The sequence below is a fragment of the Zonotrichia albicollis genome, chromosome 12, assembly GCF_047830755.1.
Source record: "Zonotrichia albicollis isolate bZonAlb1 chromosome 12, bZonAlb1.hap1, whole genome shotgun sequence".
Classification (NCBI taxonomy): domain Eukaryota; kingdom Metazoa; phylum Chordata; class Aves; order Passeriformes; family Passerellidae; genus Zonotrichia; species Zonotrichia albicollis.
Window position 1 is genome coordinate 12,351,264 of NC_133830.1, and position 23,660 is coordinate 12,374,923.

The following is a 23,660-nucleotide window of genomic DNA, read 5'->3' on the forward strand; positions in this document are numbered from 1 at the left end:
GCTTGAATGTGGGGTTTTTTTATTAAACTCCAAGTTTCGGGGGCATTTATTAGAGCTGTTTAATCTGAGGCCAATTTAACTAGTAGCAGACTAACAAAAATAATATTGTTGGGCTTTCTGCCATGACAAATGTTGACTTACCCTTATAAAGTTGACTAAAAACTAATAACCTTTAAAGTATGGAAACCTTTAAGGCGTATGGAAATATAGCCAGTTACTTGAAATCTGAAACAGAATGGTTCTGTTTGAGTTTCCTGGCACTGCTTGTGAGTTAGGTATGAAACAAAGGTTACTGTACTGTTTCAATTTATAGTGTCTTCTATTTATTACACTCTTAACACTCTTGAGACCAATTTAAGTTAAGACGTTTTTCCTTAATGAATGCTCCCATAGCACAGAATGCATGCTTTGGATGTCTCTTTGTCCTGATTCACATCAAAAATGGAAAAAAGTTAACCAGCATGATTTTTATAAAATGTGAAGCAAGGTAGCTACCTTAGATCCAGAATTACTGCTGTAAATGTCTCAGAACTTGCTGAACTCCAGTAAGTTGAGATTCTAACAGGCATTGGCAATTTCAGCCACTTTGTGTGTGGGTTCAGTTGGCCTCTGAAGGTTAAAGGTAAACAGGATGAATTCTACTATTCTAAAATGCAAAGTTTCTGTACCAGTTTTCACATAGCACTTATTTTCTGTGCTGTGTAAAAACCTTTGTAAGTTCCTTTTGTTGAGTTTGGTTTTAAATACAATCAGAAAAATCAACACGATATGCTGGTCACAGTAGTGCAGCAGACACAAGAATAATGGCCCCTCAGGGGAACATTTTCCCTTGTTTGTGGGATTCAGCACCAGCCCTCCGACATGGAGAGCGCTGTTGAAGCTGCTGATAAGAGATGGGAGTCAGGTGGAAAAACAATCCTAGCAGCAGTGAACACAATTGGCTCTTCCCTGGCAGGAAATCCCTGGCTAAGCCTTGAGGGGCACAGAGTGGAAGGATTTTGAAGTGAGGTACTGGAGCAAGTGAAGACCTTTTATATGGCACCTAGACTGCTATTCAGCCTGTGTTATCCAGGTCATTGGTTCTGATCTTCTTAGGGCAATATGGAGGGAACCTGGCCTCATTCTTTTTGTCTCCTTTCTTTCTGTTTGTTAGGAAACAAAAAGCAGTCTTTTGCTAAAGTAATTTATCCACCAAAGAGTGATAATTAGGCTGTGTGTGGTCTTGAAATGATAATGTATCGAAAACTGACACAGTTAAATGGGTTTAACTCACTCTGCTTTGAACTTTGGGACTATTCCATTCCTTACATAGACTAGTAAAAGAGGCTTTTTAAATTTTGCTGATGAAGAGCACCAAAGTGTTACCTTCTTCCCCTAAATAGCCTTCTAGAAGATTTCATATCGGTGTAGCGTGTTCTTGGATACAATACAACCAATTATTAGTTGCCAGTTTCACTAATGAAGAAGCAGAAATAGCATGAACTCAGCTGTCAGTGCATTACTGCTAATGTAAGTACCTAGTTCTTCATGGGATCTTCTGCTTTTCCACACTTCCATGGCTGTTTGAATGCTCAGTCTGGCCTGGGAGCAGGTGCTGTGTGCTAAGTTTCAGGCTTTTAAATAGCAATCTGTTTGGGTCCGTGCATCAGCCCCAAAATAATGATACAAAAGTTACCTGTTTGTCAGGATGTCATCATTGTGAAACGACCATATCACAGTTTAGAAAGCAACACTTCACTCGGTTCTGCAAGGCAAAAACTTAAATTTTACTGCAAAGGGAGCTGGCAGCTGTCAGTCTGCTCACTGTGGCTTCCCAGCAATGCTCTGGTTGGAAGTGAATGCTGCATTTTCCTGCTGTCCCATAGCAGAAGGGCCTTTTTTGAGATTATACATTAAAAGGTAGAGCTTTCCTTGCTTACTCAGTAGTCTAAACTACTGGGTTAGAGTTTAATATATAGAAGATACTGGAGATATGATTGTACCTATAAATAAAAAGTAAATTAGAATGAAGAAGCAATTGGAAGCCCTGTGTCCTTCATGTCTAATTAGAGGCATGGCACCTTTGAAACTTCTTGTTTGATAGCTTCCCATCTTAAATTGGTGATAATCACTGTTTATACTATGGTGATTAGTCCTTCTTCATAGTAATTCTTCAGAAAAGTATATTAGAAAAATGTACAAATAAGGACATAGTAGGTGTTTGAAATGTCCATTGTCTGGTTTTCAGTGCTGTCTATATTTTGGACAAAGATTTGCTCCTTTTATCACTTTGTTCACAGTTTCAAGTTCTTTCTGAGGCTGCATGTGTTCACAGTATTTGCAGCTTAAATTTTTTTTGTCTCTGAATTCAAATGTTCCTGAAGTCATCTTAAGTTCAAATATACAGCTCCCTCCAAAAGCCATCTGCTCATTGTTCTAGCCTAGCCAGGTATTAATTTGACTTCACTTGACTGTTCAGCCTTTGAAGTTCCTGCACTCGTGTTTCCCTCAGCTTTATTTAGCCTTATATCAAATTTAAAGCCCTGTCAGATTAATGTTACTTATTCACATATACCAGCTCCACATTTTGGAAACTCTGCCAAACTGTAGTCTGGGTCTATTTTTTTTAACTTACTTCCCGTATTGCTTTGGCAAGCCTTCATAACTCTGAAAATACAGTCTAACATGCAATAATTTCAAAACTCTGCAATAAGGGTTTTTTTTAAAGATACCAATCATAATGGCTTTAAAAGGTCAGGCAGCACATTGTAACTCCTGAATTTTTTTGTCATAACTTGGCCCCTTTCCCAGTCTGGACAGGTGATGGTTGTTGCAGTGGATCCAGCCCCTAAACCCTCTCTCTCGCTCCCCTGCAAGTTCCCAGAGCTGTGAGGGGGAGGCAGGAGGAGAGGAGCAGGGATGCCTTTGGCAGCTCTGAGGGCAGCCTGGAGTCTGGTGTTCATTGCACCAGTGCTGTGTCCTCATGGAGCCTCCTTGTGCTGGCCAGACACTGCTCCAGATTCATAGAGGGTTTTATGGCTGTGGGACTTCTGGTTAACTGAGAAATTGGAGAGTCTTCAGAGACAAATTAGTAAAATAATGAACATGTTGGACTGATGTGCAAGTGCAGATTCTGGTCAGTATCTCTGGGTAAAGCAGAACAGTTCATGCAGTCCCCTCTTTTCTTTTGTGTTGTTGGCTGTGATGAACAGAGTCCTTGCTGAGAAAAACACCCACCTGTTCAGAACTTGCCCTTGCCTGTGCAAGTGTTCCCTCCAGACTGGCCTCAGTAGTTTGTTCAGCTTCTCTGCAGGGCTGGTTTGGAGAGGTGACACAGCTTGAGAATGAGGGTGCTGATGAGAGGGGAGGCAGAGGCACAGTGGATGTAGAAGTACAGCAGAAATCCTGGGATCAGATGTGCAGCAGTTTCAGCATTACTGGCAGTTTTAGAATTGCTCTGCTAGTGCTGTATTTTCATTGCACAGTCAAAGCCTTATTTGTACAAATTTCATTTTACTGCAGTATAAATGGTGACACAGTGCTGATGGCTTTTGTTGTGAGACTACTCTGAATAAAATGACACCTGGAACACTAAGATTTGTTGAGTTTTCACTTCCAGCTCAGTGTCTTAACCTACCACACAGTTTCTAGTGAAGGAGAAAATCATGTTGTAAGTATTCAGAAAAGCTTTCCTCATACTTAAAAATTTAGGATTAACAAGATTTTCTTTCAGAACTCATCGGTAAAGGTGTAAAGTCTCAGGCTTCTGAAGTTATCTGTAGTAATGTTATTTGAGAGAATCCTGTAATAATGCTGATTTCTTTTCATAAAATTGAATTCTAAGTTTGGACTGCATATTTAGCTGTTCTGAATTCTGGTCAGAATTTTCCATGTGAAATCAGAACACGATAGATTGCATGAGGAATTCAAGGAGGGCTGCTGGCACAGCAGGGCAGGACTGCAGGTACCTGACCTGGCTCTGCCTGCTGGGGGAACGGCTGGCCTCTAGTGGCTCACAGCAAGAGGTTCCACAAGATCTTAATGGTGTTTGATGGTGGCTGAAACTCTGCTTGGAGTTCATCTTTAAAATCAGTTTCTGTTTTCAGTGAGGTTTTGCAACATCAGCATTAGTAAATATTATACTGCCTTAGCACTTTTCTCCTTGAAATGGATGGGGGCAATGGATTCCAGAAGGGATACAGCATAAAGGAGTAATAATTTCTATTAATCCTATCTCCTGGGAAGTCCCTCCAATGTTGATTTCCAGGTTTTGCAGCAGGGCTGGGGTGCTGGTGCTGAGTGCCCGTGCTGCTGAGGCAGAGCTGCTGGCACAGGCTGTGCTGCTGGCACTGCCCAGGGCTCCGTGTCCCTGCACTGCAGTGCAGCACCTTCCTGACCAGCTGGCCCTGCCAGGGCTCTGCTCTGGGCTCCAGCACTCACAACTGGCACAAACAGCTCGTGCTTGTGCCACCAGCTGGAGGAGAATTGCACTGGAATCTCAAAGGTTTTCCCTGTGTTTTGGGGAGGGGGTGGGATGCTGCTGCTGGAGAGGTGAGTGAGTATATAAGCATGCGAGTGCTGCAATGACGTAAAAATGCTCCTGAAACCTGCCTCAAAGACATGGGTGCTGAAAAGAAAGGGTTATGAATAACAGTGCAGTGATGAAGATAAGGATTTAACTCGCTTTAGACTGCTACAGTTCTGTAATGCCAGGTGTCATGTGTGATGGAATACATTATTTTTGCTAGAGGGTTAAACACTTTGTCGCTCATCTCAGCTGGCTTTTATGGATTTCCAGGTCTGCCTGCTGAGAAGTAAATTAAATATGTAGCTGCTTCTCACCTTTCCTCTGTTGCTGCACTAATGGAAGAGAATTTTTCTTGCCAGTAATACAGATGGTGGTCATCGCTGCAGAGATTTATTGTTTGGTATCAAGAAGGATGACAAATCTGCATTATCTCCAGAAGGATGTATATTTCTTTATATTTAGAAAAGGATAACAGGCATGCTTCATTTTCTTAAATCTATGTCCAGACAACTGGAGGCATAGCAAACCTACACAAACTTTATAAGCATGGCTGAAAAAGAAAGATGAACTGCATTAGGATGTCCTTGAAATATGGTGTTGGATTGGGTTTTTAACTTCACTTGGAAGGTTTGGCTCTTTTTCTGTTGCCTTTTGCATGTGCTGTTCGAGATCCATTAAATGTCAGATGGAGGTTAGGAAGCCAAGGGTAACTGTTCTATTTTTATGTATTTATAATCACTTTTTTCTGTGTTATGATTTCTGGTTTTTTTTTTTAATATATCTGCAGGACAATAGGCATACTATTTTGGTTATACATTACTTTGGGTGCTAAAATATATATGAGAAGGACAACGTTGAATTGTGTGCTTTATGGTAGATTTTGCTAATTTTCCTTTATATTTTATGCAAAAAATAGGTGTATGTAGCATGTTATTAATGTGTTTGTATATGTGACAATTTTCATAAGAACATGCATTCAGAGACAATAAGAGTTAAAGATTTCTGTCTAAATTATATATTCTGTAAGAAAATACATTTAACTGAATGGAGTCACATGCTGACAGTGCCAGAAGCAAAGGCACACAGAGAATTGTTTATATTTCAAAGCATTCCTTTCAGTGAGAAGATTATCATAATGTGCGTTAGCTGCAGAGCACTGCTGAAAATTTTTCTGCTAAGAATGAGTAAAAATAATCAAATTATTTTCTGTTTCTTTGCCTCCCTTCCCTGTTCCTGGCCATGGCAGCTGCTTCATCATTACATTTTTCAGCAATTTCCAGGACCTGTATGTACCAGCCAAGAGCAATCTGTCACTGTCAGCATTTGAAACTGCTTTTGTTTATTTACTGCCCTAATGATAGACCAGGTTTGCAAACTCTCTTGCTACAAATGCTTTCTTAGGAAAATCAGCAGAACTGTTAGCAATCTTTACCTGATTATGCTCACACTCTGCTGACTTTTTTTCCTTTCCTTCCTCCTGTGCTGCAGGAGCCCAGTAACAAACGGGTCAAGCCTCTTTCCAGAGTCACATCCCTGGCCAGCCTCATCCCCCCTGTGCGAGCCACTCCGCTGAAGCGCTTCAGCCAGAGCCTGCAGGTAAGGGCAGCGCCTCCTGATGCTGCTGTGCTCCCCCTCAGCTGCTGCTGCTGCTCCCCCTCAGCTGCTGCTGCTGCTGCTGCTCCCCCTCAGCTGCAGCCCCTGTGCTCCCCCTCAGCTGCAGCTCCTGTGCTCCCCCTCAGCTGCAGCTCCTGTGCTCCCCCTCAGCTGCAGCCCCTGTGCTCCCCCTCAGCTGCAGCTCCTTCCTGCAGCAGGGATGCACAGGGACACCAGTATGTGCCAAACAGGCTTGGGCACCTTGCCACCACAAGGTCACTCAGCTTAAAACTCTCACCTCAAAAAAGTCACTTCTCTCTTTAATGTTTTTCACTTACCAGGAAGAAAACTATTGCACCTGTAGGATATAAAAATAGTTTACTAAAGGATTGCAGTTGCTTTTAAAATTTGATGAAGAGAATATTCCATAATGCTTTTTCTTAATGTTGGTTGGTTTCTTTGAAAGTGTTACTTTTGGTTTAGTTGGTCAGGTAGGACTACTAAATTTCCTCCTGTAGAGTGAATTTTGACCTTAGCTAAACAAAAGAGTTAGTGAATAATTGGAAATTTCCAAGTCATTTTCCAAAGGTGATGGTGGAAATTAATAAAAGGTTAACAAATTTTAAATGCAGTTTCTATGTTACAGATTAGGAATGTAATATTGTACATACTTGGAGATTAATGAAACTTAGTTTATAAAGCATTTGTGCTTTCAGACCTAGAGATGGCAAAGTATTGGGGTGCACAACCCTTAATTGCACTGCTCTGGGTCTGGCCCGGAAAACTACTGTTTCTTCTTTAAAAGAGTTTATGTAGAAAGGCTTGTCAAATATCTAAAGATAATTATTTAACAAGCTTAATTTCTTTGAGAGGAGCTGTAAAAGGAACTTGAATGTGTTCGAAATGTTCCTTAATCAAAATTACCTAAATTAGAGCTTTACTGAAGTTACCTGTTAAGGAGGAAAGAAATAAAACTTCAGTGTCCATTGAGAAATAAAAAGTCATGGGAAAGAACTCAATTTTTCTGTAGTTGTAATTACCTAGAAAATTGATATTACAGGGATTTTTGACATTGGTTTTCCTGTCTTTGGTTCCTGTGATGTTGAAAGTGCAGATTTCTGCACGGGGTTGGAGGATCAGCCAAATGTCTGCAGCCCTGCCTGGCTCGGTGCAGGTGAGGTCTGCGTGACTGGAGCAGAGCTCCCTGAATCCCCTGCAGAGTCTGCCAGTCTGCCTCCAGGGGAAGCTGGCTCAGCTCTGGAAGGGCCACATCAGTTCCAGTTCTGAGCAGTGTGGAAAAGGATTTAATTTTTGGCCAAACCTCTGCTGAGCAGGGTGCTTCCCTTTCCACAGCCTTAGGCAGCTGTTGGCCTCATTTAGGTACCTGTGCTATTGTTCTGCAGTGAAAGCCTCTGGGACTGCACAGTCCAGTGCCCAGAACAATATTGCATTTAATAAAGTTGTGTCAGACTAACCAAAACAACGATCCTTTCATGTATGCAGTAGCAGCTTCCCAAAATGAGAACTATATTAATGTGTTTCAGGGTAAACTTTGTCAAAAATAGGAGGGAAAATAACAGCTTTGTTGCAAGTCCTAGTATTGCAAGCATTTCTGTTTTGCTCTGTTCATACTGCCCATAAGAATATATTTTAATTAGCAGATGAAACAGTGGTGTTATTTATACCAGCCCCTCTAACTATGTGCCTGAAGGACCTGTGATAAGAAATCAGCTTTTGTGTTCTCCAGATCCTGCTGGTGATGTCCCAGCTGTAAATTGACGTCTTATCTGATTTTCTCAACAGCTATAGAGCAGGAACAAAAAAGACTGACCTTGTGCCCTTGTGCTCAGGTGTCCCACTTGGAATTACTTAGAAACATTCTGGGAAGTACATATGGCTATTTCACTGCATTATCCTTTGACATAGCTGTGACTGTGTCTTGGGAACAGTATAGGTTTCTTCTCATCATGTGATTTCCTGTAAAAAAGAAAAAAGTGTTGATTTTTCTTACTGAGTGAACTTTTATGTATTTTCATTGTTACTTTAGTCCAAACTCATGTTTTTTCTTGCATTGCTGTTAGATGTTCTGTGTCTGTAAAATGAAGGAAACTTCTGTCATCACCACAACATGCAGAACAAACAACTTCTTCCCCTGGAAGAAAACAAAACAAAGTCAACAGAACATCCATCTAAAAAGACCACTCCAACAGCATCAGTAAAATGAGTTAAAAAATTCTGAGATTCCTTTATGGCATTTCAAATAAACCTTCTTAGATATTCTTCTAAATGGAAGATATATACAAGAAGAAAAAAAGTGTGTAGGTTTTTTTAAAGATATGTTCTTGGCAGCTTTTCATATTTTGCATATTTTATTGATTATAGAAGTATTTGATTTTTTTATGTGTACTTCACTTTATTCCAATTTTCCACTTATTTTCAATACTTTTTCATAAGGATTGCAAGTAAAAATATTTGAAGTCTTTGAGGTTTTCTTTCAGGGCCTTCATTTTTGTTTTTTTTTCTGTTTGTTTGGTTTGTTATTGACTATTTGTAGTCATTGTGTTCCTGTCATGTAGGGCAGTGTACAGCAGCTGGCCAATAAAATGCTGTTTAGCTTCATCTCTGCACTCTGTGCAGCTGCAGGATACCTAATGCCAAGCAGGTAGTCTCACTTGTTAACCCACCTGGCAATCCAGTTTATTTAGCTGCATTTCCAGTCTCCATCAGGCTACACCAATGATTGTGATGATCTGCCTGGTTTTATTCACAGCTGTGCTGTTGGGCTTAAAGCACAAAGTAGGATCAGAAAAAGAGCTGCAGCTGATGCTGAAGAAAGAAATTGAAGTCTGGCTGGCTTCTCTGCAACTTCCATTTTAATCAGTGTGTCTTGAATTTAAGTAGGGGGTCCAAATTACTTTTATTGTCTTAGGACACCAAAAATTTCTAAAAATCCTCAAGAAGAAAATAGTTAAAAATATCAATTCTGAATGCCATAGCTTTGATCAGTAGTGGCCTTTGTCCAGTATATGAAGTTTTTTACTTTATTGCAGCTCTAATTAAGGGTTCTTAATTGCATTGATTAACATTGGTAACACATAGACTCTTCAAGAAACAGTCTTATAACAGCCAGGGAAATGTGTTACCACAAAAGAAATATGGTAAATAAAATGAAGGGTTGTGGATGGATTTTTCCTCAGCTCCTTTAGTTTTTGGAATTATATGAAAATTTTAATCATCCCACAAGGCCATAATTTTTAAACAGTGTGTGAGACATGTTTTTTAAGGAAGCCAGAAACTTCCTTATAAGAAAATATTTTAAAAAGACTGGAGATATAGAAATGCTCTTTTGACATTCCTGCAGTATTTTGGTTTTTTTGAATTTTTCCTTCTTGACAAGTACAAAGCAAAGATAGCATCAGAGTATCTTCAAACTTGTTTTTAGAATTTTTTGGTAGAACTTCAGTTTAGGGCTGTATTCCACTAATAACTAATCTCAGTTCTGTGTCCCTTATTAAGCAAGGTACACTTTGTATGGTTCATGAAAAGGCTGATGGATGAAAGAAATCAATTAAATATATAGTCATTGTGTCTAGGGAGCAAGGATGCTAAGCAAACAAGCAAGCAGGATTTTGGGGAGTTTGGTTTCATTTTGAGCCTCTCTGTGCCCCTTCTGCCCGATGAGGACAGTTTAGGGCTGTGGAGGATTGTATGGAGTGTTCTCCTGCAGCAGGGAGGAACATTCTGTCAGTGCATGGGAAAGGTCACTTTTCCCAAAATACTGCCTAATTTGAGTTTGCTCTGTGATTCCTCATTCTAACACGTGAAATTAAGCATGTAATTTCATATGTGTTTCTGTATATTCTTAACTCTGGAAGAAGACTAGCACCTGACTTGCAAGGTTTTGGAAGAGGGGGGTGTATGTCCATTGTTAAGGTTTTTTGTCAATTCCAAGTACAATTCAGAACGGCTTCTGTTAAAGGACGGGTTTTTTATTTATATCATGTCTTCTGATATGGGGAAAACATAGTATTTATAGGCTCTGTTTGCATTTTATGGGCTCTTATCTTAAGAGAAGAATTTCAAATATTGTCCTTTGTGTATGCTGCTTTCAACCTGGAAATTGAGAGAATTTATGTTGTTTTAAATATTCTTACCCAAGGCAATTGAAAGATGATTTTGTTATGTAAGGCAGGTTTTAAATAACAATAAAAATGTAGAGTATTTCAACTATGTGAGATAGTTTAAACATTTCAGAGGTATGATCTCAAAAAGAAGCCTCACATTTTAATGAAGCAAAAAAGAAACCTTTTCAAAATAGAATAGTAAGAGCATTATGTATCCATCCTTAGCCTGAAATCCTCCTAAGAGTTTACAGGCAATTAGAACTCTCAAGTCTCTCTTAAAATTGAAATTGGCTTTATTGAAGTTTAGGACCAGACCACATAGTAGCTATAGAGATGCTGGTACACAGTGGTAGAGTGTCTAACATTTGCATTAATTCCAAATTTTTGGTGAAGCAGAAGTGAAAGGTACCAGTAATTCCTGTTTGTTCACTGAAATGAAACTCTGTATTTGATCAGTTCTGTCAGTTTAGTGTGCTGCTCCATTCTGCACTATGCCTGCAGTACACTCCTGGTGCCTGTTGTGTGGGAATGCATTGCAGAAGATTTCTACATGTTGAGGACAGGACACGGACAGAATTCACTGCAGGAATGGAGGCCCTGCCCTTCCACGAGAATGTATCGAGATAATGTCTCTTGCATTCCTGGTACTAAATGTGCTGTGAAGTTCAAAGGCAAAACCGATCAGAGAAGATTTGTTTGTTGTACTGAGCCTTGGAAATGAGCAGGGTGAGGGTGTGGCCCGGAGCTGGTGTGACACAGCCCCTTGTCCCCGTGTCTCTCCGCAGCGCTCCATCAGCTTCCGCAGCGAGAGCCGCCCCGAGCTGTTCAGCCCGCGGCCCTGGTCCCGCAGTGGGCCCCCTGCCAGCACCAAGAGGAGGGACAGCAAACTCTGGAGTGAGACCTTCGATGTCTGTGTCAATCACATGCTTACATCCAAGGAAATCAAGAGGCAAGAGGTACAGATATAGATATGGATATGTTTATTTAACCATAAATTTCACGGTCAAAAGTCGCCTTTGGGAATGCTCACAGGCATTGGGGCAGCACTTGGAGATGTCCTGCAATTCCAATGTGCCACCACCTGCTCTAGAAGCAGAATTCCACCTCTACTCTTTATGACCCAAGCTGTATTAGATTAATGTATTCTTTGTTCAGTCCAGCTCATTGTATTTCCTTAACAAACCAAAGGCACTGAGATGTCTTGTGGCTGGCTGCGTGTGTGTGCGTGTTCTGTCTGACACTGGCTGTAGTCATGGCTGATATTTTGGTGTTTCATTTTGTTGTTCTGGTAATGTGAGGTGAGCGTGCTGTGCCAGGAACAGGTGTTCATCAGGTGATACAGACACACAAAAATGCATCATCATTTCCCTTTTGGGAAAGGCTGTCTTTGAGGAAGGTTCCAGTGCTAGACATATGACACACTGATCAAACATGTGCTTTCCAAAGCAAAACAGAAGCATGCCAGGGGTTTTAATGTGTCAGACAAGACAAAGTCTGAATAGTTCTTATTATAGTCAACACAGAGCTCCTTCAGAATCAAGGTATTTTTATTTTCTAAAGAAATTCCTAGCTGTATCAACAAAGCTTGTAATAATCTCCTTGAGAATATTTCAGGGATTGAGTCATAAATCAAACAGCAATAGTGTCAAGCATTTCTTGTGCAAATTTTAACATTGTACAGGAATTCATAGGAAATAAATTTGTAATTGAGGACTTCAAAGGCAGCTTACTGAAAGCTAAACTGTAGAAACTGTTTGCACAGTGTATAGCAGTCACTGCTGTGTGGGAGCAGGAGCCAGGATCCTTGCTCCAACCCCAAGAAGTGAGCTGTGTCCCTGCAGGTTTAGCAGGAGGGTTGTGCTGTGTGTTTGTTCCCACCCCGTGTGCTTTGCTGGGCCAGCTGACCTGCTGCCCATGAGCTGCACTAGGGCAAACCTGGCAGGAATGGGGGTTCCTGAGCCCCAGGAATCTGCTCCAGCTGGGGATGGCCTTCCATGACTTATACTGGTTGAAGGCTTTGACTGTAAAGCAAGGGATTCTAGCCCAAAATGTCCTTAACTCTTCCTGTACCCCAGTTTAAGGAGGTAAAAAGTTAATAACAATGGGGGTTTGATTAACCAGTGAATTACAGTGGTGTTATTTTTAATCTGCCAGCTTTCAAGTTTTAAATATGCTTTAAGAGGAACTAACATCAGCCAACAGCAATCTAGAGCTCAGCCTTTGTAACAAAATAATGAACTGGTACCAAAATAAAAGTGCTCAGTACCACGAAGTGCTTTAAGTAAGATCTGTCTCCTACTTGGTAGAATCCCCTGTAACTTCTGCCACTGCCTGTGCTGAAATGGAACACACCAAACTCCTATGCAAACAATTGTATTAGTGGCTAAGTCAAAGTCAAAACACCACAGAAATGAAGGTAATTCCCTACATCTGGGAACACATCCCTTTGGAAAAAAAATCTGTCTATTTGAGGTAATTTTTTAATGATCATTCTGGTATAACTGATTTAAAAAACAATGCACTTGATTCTGTAGTTATGGAATAAAGCCTTACTTTATTTCTGTAGATTTAGCAGAGAAATGCTATTACATGGTGTTAAGACAGCTGTTCAAAACATAACATCAACCCAGGAAGTGGAGCATAGATTAAATAAAGATACTTTCTAATGTTTGTGTCTGTTTTTACAGGCTATCTTTGAACTTTCCCAGGGAGAAGAAGACTTGATAGAAGATCTGAAGTTGGCAAAAAAGGTCTGTTTAAAAAACAAAACCAAAAACCAAACCACAACAAAGAGTGCTAATTGGTTCATAACACATTTAAAGCAATCTTTTTTTTTAATAATTGCTAAGACAGTAAAAGAGGAAAAAATCCAAAATGTATTTCAATTTTCCCATTCTTTCTGAAACACTTAAGTGTGCTGCCTTTTTTTTTTAATATGAAATTGTTAATTTAATAGATGGTTAGGAAACTTACAGAGACCACTAAATTCTATAATGAATTTTGCAACCAACAAACCTCAAATGTTTGTTTTTCTTTTCAGGCTTATCATGACCCAATGCTTAAGCTTTCCATAATGACAGAGCAAGAGCTGAACCAAATTTTTGGAACACTGGACTCTCTAATTCCTCTGCATGAAGGTAAAACTCTCATAGTCTTTGGCTGCATAATTATAGCACACAGATTTAAAGTCAGGTTTATTAAAGTGAGATTTCTCTCCTTTTTTTCTATTCACTCTCAGATCTTCTCAGGCGACTCCAAGAAGTCAGGAAACCTGATGGATCAACAGATCATGTTGGCCACATCCTCGTGGGTTGGGTAAGGCAGAGTTTATAACCAATTTTGGGACTTTAATCTGCAGCTGTAATGTAGTTTTTCTCAGACAATTTCCTTTCTATAATGTGTCAAAAAGATATTCTCAAAATACTTTTAAAAGTTAAGGCAACTATTTAGGGACACAATAGAATATTTTCTCTTTTCCGGGATTTTCCATGGAAAGAATTAGACTGGGATATTGGTTTTAAAGATTTTGCTGTTCTGGAGTTGAGCACTATGTAATATACTTTAAATAAAAATCAAGAGTCAGACTAGAGTTTTTCTTATGTAGGTCCTTTGAGAATCTGCTCCTGTTTCTGTTCTGGTTTCCTTGGAAAGTCAAACAGGGATACAACAGAGATGTTGCTGCCTCATAAAAGATAAAGTGGATAGGTTCATGTTCACTAGCATCCAACAGCATAAATACTGAAAATAGCTTTTGGTAGTTTTGTTGATAAAATTGTTCATTGCTATCAGAAAGAGTTAGTTTTGGTTTTAGATATGTGAGAAGTATGCTTTTAAGTAAATGTAAGTAATGAAATTTAGCAGGGAAAAAAAGGCTTGAAATTTTATGGAATTAAGTAATGAATTTAGCAGCTCCATGTGAAAGTGTGGCCTATGGGCAACAAGGGAAGCATTATGTAATATATATAATGCAAATAGTTAATGGTAAGTAATTTGTAAATGTCAAAATAATCTTCTTTGCATTATGTAACTTAAAATATATTTTCTGATGTGTGTTGAACACCAGTGAACTTCTCTTGATTCAAATATATTCAAGTGTAATTTCCTTTTTTAAAAGATTTTGTGGTTTTGGGTGTTAATACAGCAGGTATTGTAAGTGCATATACTGCTCTAATCAACACTCAAGGGGCTTTTTTAGATAGATATATATATATATATATATATGTATATATATATATATATATATATATATATATATGTATATATATGTATATATATATATGTATATATATATATGTATATATATATATATATATATATACACAGTTTTGTCATCTTGGTTTGGTCAAGGTTCCTGTGGACAATATAGAAGTTTGATTGTAGAAATTTGCTGATCTGAAAAAGGCCTGGTTTGGGAGTACTCATTCCTAGGCTTTTATTTCCATTCATAATTAAAGCCAGGCTTTTGTGTTCTAGTTTTGTCTGCACTAAATAGTGCTCAGTCTTAAGTAATTTATATTTTAATCCTTTGCAATAGTAACAGAGATCTGTAGGATCTGAGTGATGAGCAAGTCCTTCTAAATTACTTAAATTTTGAACAAGGTGCCCTGAGGACCCTTGTAAAGGTTATATTTGTTGGAAACATGACATCAATAACCTGTGGATAAATCTCCAGCTAAAGGAGTCTCGGCAGGAATTCTGATGTCCTGAATCACCTGAACCTTTCAGTGCAGCAAATTGTGCTTTTCTTCAGCTACAGAGTAATTTATTCTTTCCTCAGCTGCCATGCCTGAACTCCTACGACAGCTACTGCAGCAATCAAGTAGCAGCCAAAGCTTTATTGGACCACAAGAAACAAGACCACAGGGTGCAGGATTTCCTGCAGCGCTGCCTGGAGTCTCCCTTCAGCCGCAAACTGGACCTCTGGAACTTCCTTGACATCCCCAGGAGCCGCTTGGTGAAATACCCTCTGCTGCTCAGAGAGATCTTAAGACACACACCAAATGATCATCCAGATCAACAGCATCTGGAAGAAGCTGTGAGTTACTGCTGGGTTTGGGGGTTTTTAGGAGATTATAGCAGTTCTAGCTTATCAGCGAATTAAGGGAAACTATATAAAATATTAAAAACCACAAATGTTTATATGAACAGCTGAATATTGGATGTGTAATTAAAATTCATGTGTTTTCATTGTGTTTCTGCAGATAAATATAATTCAGGGCATTGTGGCTGAAATCAACATAAAGACTGGTGAATCTGAATGCCGGTATTACAAAGAGAGACTTATTTATCTTGAAGAAGGCCAAAGGGATTCATTGATTGATAATTCACGTGCTGTGTGTTGTCATGGGGAACTGAAGAACAACAGGGGAGTGGTAAGGACCACCAATTTATTATTCTTATAAATAACTTTAAAGATATTTTCATTTTGCACAACAGCTAAATGAGCTGTGAGTGCACATGAACATTATTCTCTAATATATAGGAAGTTGAAAAAGATTAATTATTATATATAACACTAATCTTTTTTGTTAGTAATTAAGTATCTGTATAGGGAGGTAACAAGATTATTATATCTCTGTCTCTTATGGAGCCTAGCAATATCCTGCATAAATGGTAAATCTGATCAATTTCAATACTTGCAGGGAAAAGCACCAAATATCTGGTCTCAGAGATGTGATATTAATGTCTGTAAAGAACACACAAAATGTGCCAGCAGACTTTACACTTGTCAAAGGCTGTGGTTATTCAAAATGCTTTACTTGATTCTTTGTTGAGATCAAGGTTAATTTATTGACTAAATTTAGTACTTTGATTCCAGTCTTTGGGACACTGCACTACTGTTAAGTTTCACAAACTGAGCTTTCAGTTAAAAAGGGGAAAAAAATTGTATTAGTAGAAGAGAACTCAGTCTTTTCTAGCCTTTTCCCCCTCAATGTTAAAGAGAACTTTTGAATGGACAAACAATGAAAAAAGATCTTTTTTCTTTACTGACACTAATGGAAATATGACACTTATGGAAGCAGATAAAACTTTCGGAAAATTAATTTTAGGAAGTAACAAAGTAAGCAGTGCATTTTTGGAGCTCTGGAGCTGCTTCTGTGTAGCATGGTTCTGCACACAGTGGGAGGGTCCCATTTCACCCACAGCTGAGAGGGAAAGGTGGAACAGGTGCTGTTTCCTGGCTTACCTGATGAAGGTCAGGCAGGTAGCTCAGTACCAAACTACCAGGAAGAAATGGGCATTTTCATCTTTCTGGCGAACTTTACTTGCTCCATTTGGTTTAATGATGTTTCAAGAAAGGAATAACGATATTGCCTGTGACTCTTTGGCAGAAGCTGCATGTGTTCCTGTTTGAGGAGGTGCTGGTGATCACTCGGGCCGTGACGCACAACGAGCAGCTGTGCTACCAGCTGTACCGGCAGCCCATCCCCGTGCGGGAGCTGCTGCTGGAGGACCTGCAGGACGGGGAGGTGCGCCTGGGCGGCTCCCTGCGCGGGGCCTTCAGCAACAACGAGAGAAGTACGGGGCAGCTGCTGCTGTTTGCTCATGGGGCTCATCACAGCTGGGGATACCAGCCAATGGGGCATAGGAGTAGTCTCTCTACAATTAACGTTATCCCCATCCAACAGATTGAGTTTTGTTTCAGATTAGTTTATTGCATTCTAAGTTGTTTCTTTTCAATCGTTATTCAAAGCTTGCTATGTTGATAATAGAATCTCTCCACACGCCTGCTCCTGTACTGAATTGAGATGGAGAGAACATACAGACTGTAGTGGCAAAACTGCAAAGTTTTGCAGTTTTGCACACTTTGCAAGGTGAAGTTATAAGCAAATGTATTTTGAAATCTTGAGCTGTTTTGCCTTTCCTTGTACTGGAGACACTGATTGCTATTCAATAACTCTTGAAGCTGGCAGATACTGTAGTACTCAGGGTCAAGACTGCAGCTATTCATGTTTATGCTCTTCCAGTTAAGTACATTATGAAGATGCTTTTTCTATTACAAGGGTCCTTTAAATCTCATCTGGTCAAAACTTCAAGGGTTTTTTTGTATGTATCCACTCTGTTAGTGAAGTGAAAGGAAGAGATGAGGCAGTCTTTGGCTGGCACAAGGATGCTGCATTCAGTGAAGGTTGTGGAAAGGAGAGGAGAAGGAAGGTAGGAGGAGAGGCATTAAAGTGTGGGAGAAGCCTTAATCTTGCTGATTTACTTTAAGCTTTATGGATAGCTCATGCATGGCAGAAACAAAATTATGTAATCCAGCAATATGAAGTTATTAGAAGTGCTTGTAGTGTTCTGTGGTCTTCTCTCAGAGACAAGAGGATACCCAGACTCTTTTCTCTGGTCCCACATAGTCTTGTCTGATCTTAAGGCAAAGATTGTGCAGATTTTGTTACTTAAGCATATTCTTCGATTATAAAATCCATTCAGCCAAAGCATTCAGGGGTTTGATATATCTTGTTTCTTTCAGTCAAGAACTTCTTTCGAGTCAGCTTCAAGAATGGATCCCAAAGCCAGACTCACTCTCTCCAGGCCAATGACTCGTTCAACAAGCAGCAGTGGCTGAACTGCATCCGGCAGGCCAAGGAGAAGGCGGCGGCGGGCACGGCGGGGGCGCGGCTCCCGGGGTGCCCGCGGGCAGAGGCCCCGGAGCGCATGGAGCAGTCGGACTGCGAGTCGGACTGCAGCATGGACACCAGCGAGCTCGGCGCCGACTGCGAGCGCATGGAGCACACCAACTCCTGGGACAGCCAAAAGCAAATAGAAACCAATGTCTGACAAAAACTTACCGCTCCTGGAAGAACGTCTGTCTCTTACCCGTACAGTATTTGCATTCCATACGTGGAACCATTCGGAGAAGCACTTTTAGAATATTTTTTGTGACAATGTCAATGCAGTTCTTGTATTTGTACCTGTGAGTGTCGTACTGTAACTGCCCATCTGTATAAGCTGGAATCTCTTGCAACTCATGTCCTGTGATTATGTTCCATAAACACCCAAGGTGGATGAAAGAGGTACTTGACCAGTTATTCTCAATGTCCTGCTGTAAACAGAATCTCTAAACTACTGTTTATATATGCATTACATAAATAACCTTTCCCTAATTTTTAAGTATTTAATTTGCCCTTTAAAGTGGCAGCTGAAGATGTGTTCTTTATATAGAATTTCAAGATAATAAGTTTTCTTAAAGGTATGGAAAGAAAAAGCAGTTTCTTGGAACAAGAAAGAAAACTATCTTGCAATAAGCTGTCCAAACTCCTGTGGTATTAAATCAGCAAGAACTACAAACAGCAGGCTGTGAAACCAGGGACTCATTAGGGATTTTTTTCAAAATGAAGCACTGTCCTAAGATAAGTAAGCCAAACTTACTAAAATCTGGACATTTCAAATGGTCAGCAGAATAAAATGGTTTCTTTTTCAAAGAATGTAATGCTAAAAATAATCAACTGAAAAAACCACAACCAAACCTTTACAGCTAGCACTGAATTAAATGAAATGCTGAGAATACTGGATGTTTGTAAATAAGCTGGTAATTTGCTTTCAGTGCCATATATATATATCTCTTATCCCAAACAGAATAAGAATGGAAAGGAGCTTTGCTTGTGAATAGGCCCTCTTCAGCATTTTGCACTCCACTGACCTCCACTGTTGGTTTTAAGCACCACTAATGTTAAAACATTTAATTTCCTGTAAATGTCTGTTTACAATTACATGTAGTTGGTTTTTAAAACTAAGTGATGATTTTATACAAATGGTGCTCTACATATATACCCTGTGGGATTATGTAGAGAGAGTTTAAACAAAAAGGGAATTTTTTGTCCTTCAGGATGTATTACATCCTTTTTATTTTCCTCAAGTTTTGTTTTAAAAGTTTTTGTTGCATTTCATTTCATACTGTAATTGGAAATGTTACTGTGTTTTCTGGTGGCTGATTTAACCTACTCATTATGATGAGAAGCAGATGAGTCACTTAAATGCAGTCTAAAACACAGAGTGATCATCCTGTTATTTTTCAGGAATCCCTGGGTAGTATTTTATTTCTTACTCTAAGAAATAATGCCAGTGCTGTATGGCAAGCTATGAAAATGATATATTACAAATTTTAAATGATTCTTGGTATTACACAAGATAACTTGTGCAAAGTACTTGTAACAACAAAAGTAGAAAAACTGCTAAGTTATTGCCAAAAATATTTTTTCTTGTGTTCTACAAGTTTACATAAAATTTACTAGTTATCTTACATATATATATGCTGATGTGCATTACAGAAATCAGTGTGACAAATGATAAACAATATAAAGCAAGGTATTTTTATTTTTTAAAAAATGGCATTTTTACCCTATAGAACATATTTCTGTATTTATAGTTTTTAAAAAAATCAAATTTTTTTCTGTTTCAGGCTTTGTAATTTATTTCAACTGCTTCATTTTTAGAGCTGAATGAGTGAAGATGAAAGGAAAAATCTGCAAAAGAAAAGTCATAGGGAAGTTGTCAAGCAAAAATATTGAAAAAGAACAAAAACATGTGAAGTGTTCAGGTAGAGAAGAAAGAATGAATGTGTGTTTTGACTTTTTTTATTAATGGCCTTAAACTTTTCTGGAAGCATTTCAAATAAATTACATTAAACCATTTTGATTTTTTTTGGTTTGGTTGGTTTTGGAAGAAGACTACAAAAAGATTCCAGTGCTACATGCAGTGAGGCTTTAATGTAATTGACCAAAGCTTGTATTTTGTTTCTGATAAAGTGTTCATACTTGGATCTACTTTGCTAAATGCACAGTAGTAACAGAAACAAGTCACTACACTCAATTCACCACATTCCCCAAGGTTCTGTATGGCATAATTAATTTAGTAAGTAGATGGAACAAAAATGTACTGTCCTGTCATCAATTTTTCTCTCATAATTCCTTGTGGGTCACAATTAATAATTGAAATTATTAATTTTGGGCTATTCCAACTAGCCATGGAATCTCAGAAGATTATTTTACATTTGTTTATTATAATTTAGCCACTCACTCACTGTTCAGCATTCTGGAGTGTTTTGGTTGTGCTTTGTAGTTGACCTGCATTTAGCTACTGATTGATCTAATCCTAATGATGTTGGGTTTTTCTCTTCAAATCATCCTAAGGATTAAGCTTTCCAGTTTAAGAATACTGATATCATGCTGGATTTGGTAAGCTTGTTCTAGCACTTTTAAAATGCCACTGCTTTTGAAAGGATGACTTTTGATTGTGGCAGGAGGATGGTGGTGGAGGGGTGGGCTTGGACAATAAAATGTACCAAAAAGGATGGGTAGAATGTAAAATTATGAGTGTGAAGAGGAAGAATCATGTACATAAATATGTTCATGATTGTCAGTAATTGTGGTGTCCAGAGGGGAGTGTGAGGTTGCAGCAGTGAAGAGGCAAGAGGCAGTGAGGGACAAGCCTGAGGTGTCAAGTGCTTCCAGGATCACCATGAGGAGAGGGATGCAGACACCTCTAAACCTGAGGCACGAGCACTCTGCATCTCCCACTCGGGGAAAAGGGTGAGTATGAGCTGGCCTGCTCCCAAGGGCAGCATGTCAGTGGTCTGAGGGGGCAGATCATCCCTTTGTGGCAAATCTGTGTGCTCTTCTGCTCCTGATGAGGAGTCAGTGTAGCTGTAGCTTATGAAAAACCTGATGGACCAGAAGCAATAAGGTAAAAGCAGAAATTGTTTTGACTGAGAAGGAAAGGAAAGCAAAGAGAATGGCCTTGGGACTCTGTGAACTGTGTGGGTCCTCTGAGACTGCAACACAAAACTGAACTGTCTGTGGCCTTTGTTTCCCTAGATTTGCTCTGCAGCACTGAAAAGAACAAAGCCAGGATGACGACGGGAACACCAAGGTCTGTAATGACACACCAGGTACTGTAAGTTTGAGATCTGGGAAGCTCAGTGCCAAGAACAGTTGCTGAAATCTGGGTAAGGATAGGGCCAAAATTGCAGGATATGTTATAAATGAGAAGCATGACTAGGCCAATATTCAAGCAGCAATCAATTTATTCATTAATATGGTAAAGTATGAGCAATACAGCACTGGGTACAGTGGGGGAAGTTTTCCCTCCAACTGCACACCAATAGTTGAGGCTTACAGGTATTTATAGGGGTACTCATCAGCTTTCTCAACAGTTTCTATTCCAAATTTTTACTCATCAGCGGTTTCTATTCCAATTTTTTACGTCACGATTCTATACCTATTGTGATTTATTTTTTCTCAGGATGTATCCCAGAAAGGAGTATCCCCAGATGGTGAGGTCTGGTTTCCAAAAGAAAGAAGAAGTTTCCCATCTGAGGAGGTCTAGATTCCAGATGTGTGTCCACCTTTTAATTGCAAGGACTATAAATCTCATAACAGTGATATCCAGCTTCCCTTGGTCGAAACTATAAATCCTTGAGTTGATGTTCCTCTTCGTTTCTCAAGCTGCTTTTCACTTTGTTAAAGTGTGAGATAAGCACGTTTCCTTTTTATATATTCTAAAGCTATAGTTTCAAAGATTCTTACTACAAGCAATATTCTAAAATTATACTTCAAAAGGTTATTATTGAAAAACTCTTAAGGCTTAACTACAAGCAGAAAGTTCCTGTCTAAAAACAATTCAAATACTCCTAAATCAACTTAAGACTTATAAAGGTTAATTGCAAACAAAGGATAGGTTCAAAGGCCTTCTTCCATGCTTTACTTTCCTCAGTTATTATTAGAATTTGTCTTTATAACTGTCCCATGGTACACACATTTTGCAATCACAAATACACACGTTGCCTTTTATGTACCTGACACAAAACACAGCTTTGTATTTCACAGGTACAAAAAGTATTTTTCCTGCTTAGCATGACCCACCTGAACCAGGGCTTCTCCCTTTGGAATGCTTCTGTGACAGTGGGAACCAGGTTGCTTCAAGTTTCACAGAATTTCCAGAATTTGAAAGCTGTATCAGAGCTTTCAGACAGCAGATTGATGGATTGCATTTTTTGATAAAAATGAGGTTTTATGGTGACACTGCCTGGCACTTAGGCAAATCTTGATTCCCAGGATCTAACAGAGTCTGAAACCAAGTTCCACACACATGGAAGATGATTTGTTTCCTTTTAAAAGGGGATTTCAGATCCAGAATGGGCAGCTCTTCTTTGTTTAATGCTTATTAAGGAATGCTGATTTTAAAATATGTGTTTTACAGGTTGGTGCTGCCATCTCTTGGAATAATGTAGTTTCACAGCTGATTTGATTACAGGAAATTTTAAATATTTTAAGATATGACATATATTAATAATAAAATGAAAGTATTACAAAAATACAAGTAGATATTCTCAGTCTTTTACCTGAGGGTCACATATTTGTTAGGAAAAAAAAAAAACCTAGGTGAATTTCTGCTACTAATTCCTGATTTTACAGAGCCAGGTCAACTACTGCTCCATTTAGTCTCATTTTAAATATCATATCATATTTTCTCTATGGCTGGTAAATGATACTAAAGCTCTTTCCAAGTGTGTAAATTAGGTTTTGTTTCTGAGTTTTCCAAAGATTCTTCTCTTTGCATGGTCTAGGAAGAAAGATTCATTACACAGTTCTTCTATCCTTGATCTCCCGGAACCTGAAATTTAGTTGGCACACTAAATTTGGAGAAATTAGATGTATTTTGCATCATTACACTAGTAAGGGAAAGTAAAATAGTAATTTGTGGTTATTTAAATTGTAATGATATTCTCAGATTGATTAATTTCAAATTTCTAATTTAGTATTCAAATTCTTAAATTTGCATTTATAAAAGGATTCTGAAGTAATGTCTGGAGGAAGCACCCAAGTTTGCCCCTTGAGCATGCAACCCTCCCTTCTGTCTTACTTTGTGGCTCTTAATCTGATCTGAATCTGTATTACTAATGTGTTAAAACATCTGATTTCAGAATCAAAGGGATCTTTGTACTGGGGTGGAAAACCACTTGGTGCAAGCCCTGGAGTCATGGTGGAATGCTTGGCAAGTATCAAAAACCACAGAAACCAGAACTAGAGAGAGAATAAGGTGACAGATTTTATAACTTCTTTTTTCACTTCAGAGTATTTAAGTAACCTCTTCCTGTGGTGGTTTTTTGCTGTTTTGTGAACTGCACCTGTTTGATATCTATTGGGATTTAAGATGCACAGTGTGGTGCAGTGATCTGGAATTGCTGGAGCATTTATCAATTAGTACTGGGTAATTTTTGTGATCATCTCTCCCGGACTTAGGTTAATTAATACAGAAAATTAATTCTGTACATCTGCAATGATATATCTTGCTAAAGCAAGTGATGAGGAAAACTTTGCGTGCTGCTTGGTAAATAAGCAGGATTTCAGAGATTGTAGGGTCCAAACACCAATCAACTGAACTGCTTGTGTACTGAAGACATGCACAGTTTGAAAGTGATTTTAACAGCTCTGCCAATT

At 39.0% G+C, this 23,660-nt stretch overlaps 1 protein-coding gene across 1 annotated transcript in view; it reads left to right on the forward strand.

Moving 5' to 3' along the window:
• Positions 1-19,852, forward strand: part of ARHGEF3 (Rho guanine nucleotide exchange factor 3) — a 109,039-nt gene extending 89,187 nt beyond the window's left edge. Inside the window, exons 4-12 of the mRNA XM_074550225.1 lie at positions 5,996-6,103; positions 11,010-11,180; positions 12,912-12,974; positions 13,265-13,361; positions 13,463-13,539; positions 15,002-15,259; positions 15,426-15,596; positions 16,557-16,743; positions 17,693-19,852. Of these exons, the coding sequence (XP_074406326.1) occupies positions 5,996-6,103; positions 11,010-11,180; positions 12,912-12,974; positions 13,265-13,361; positions 13,463-13,539; positions 15,002-15,259; positions 15,426-15,596; positions 16,557-16,743; positions 17,693-18,000 (1,440 nt within the window). The 3' untranslated portion in view covers positions 18,001-19,852. The remainder of the gene's footprint in view (positions 1-5,995; positions 6,104-11,009; positions 11,181-12,911; positions 12,975-13,264; positions 13,362-13,462; positions 13,540-15,001; positions 15,260-15,425; positions 15,597-16,556; positions 16,744-17,692) is intronic.
• Positions 19,853-23,660: the final 3,808 nt, after the last annotated feature.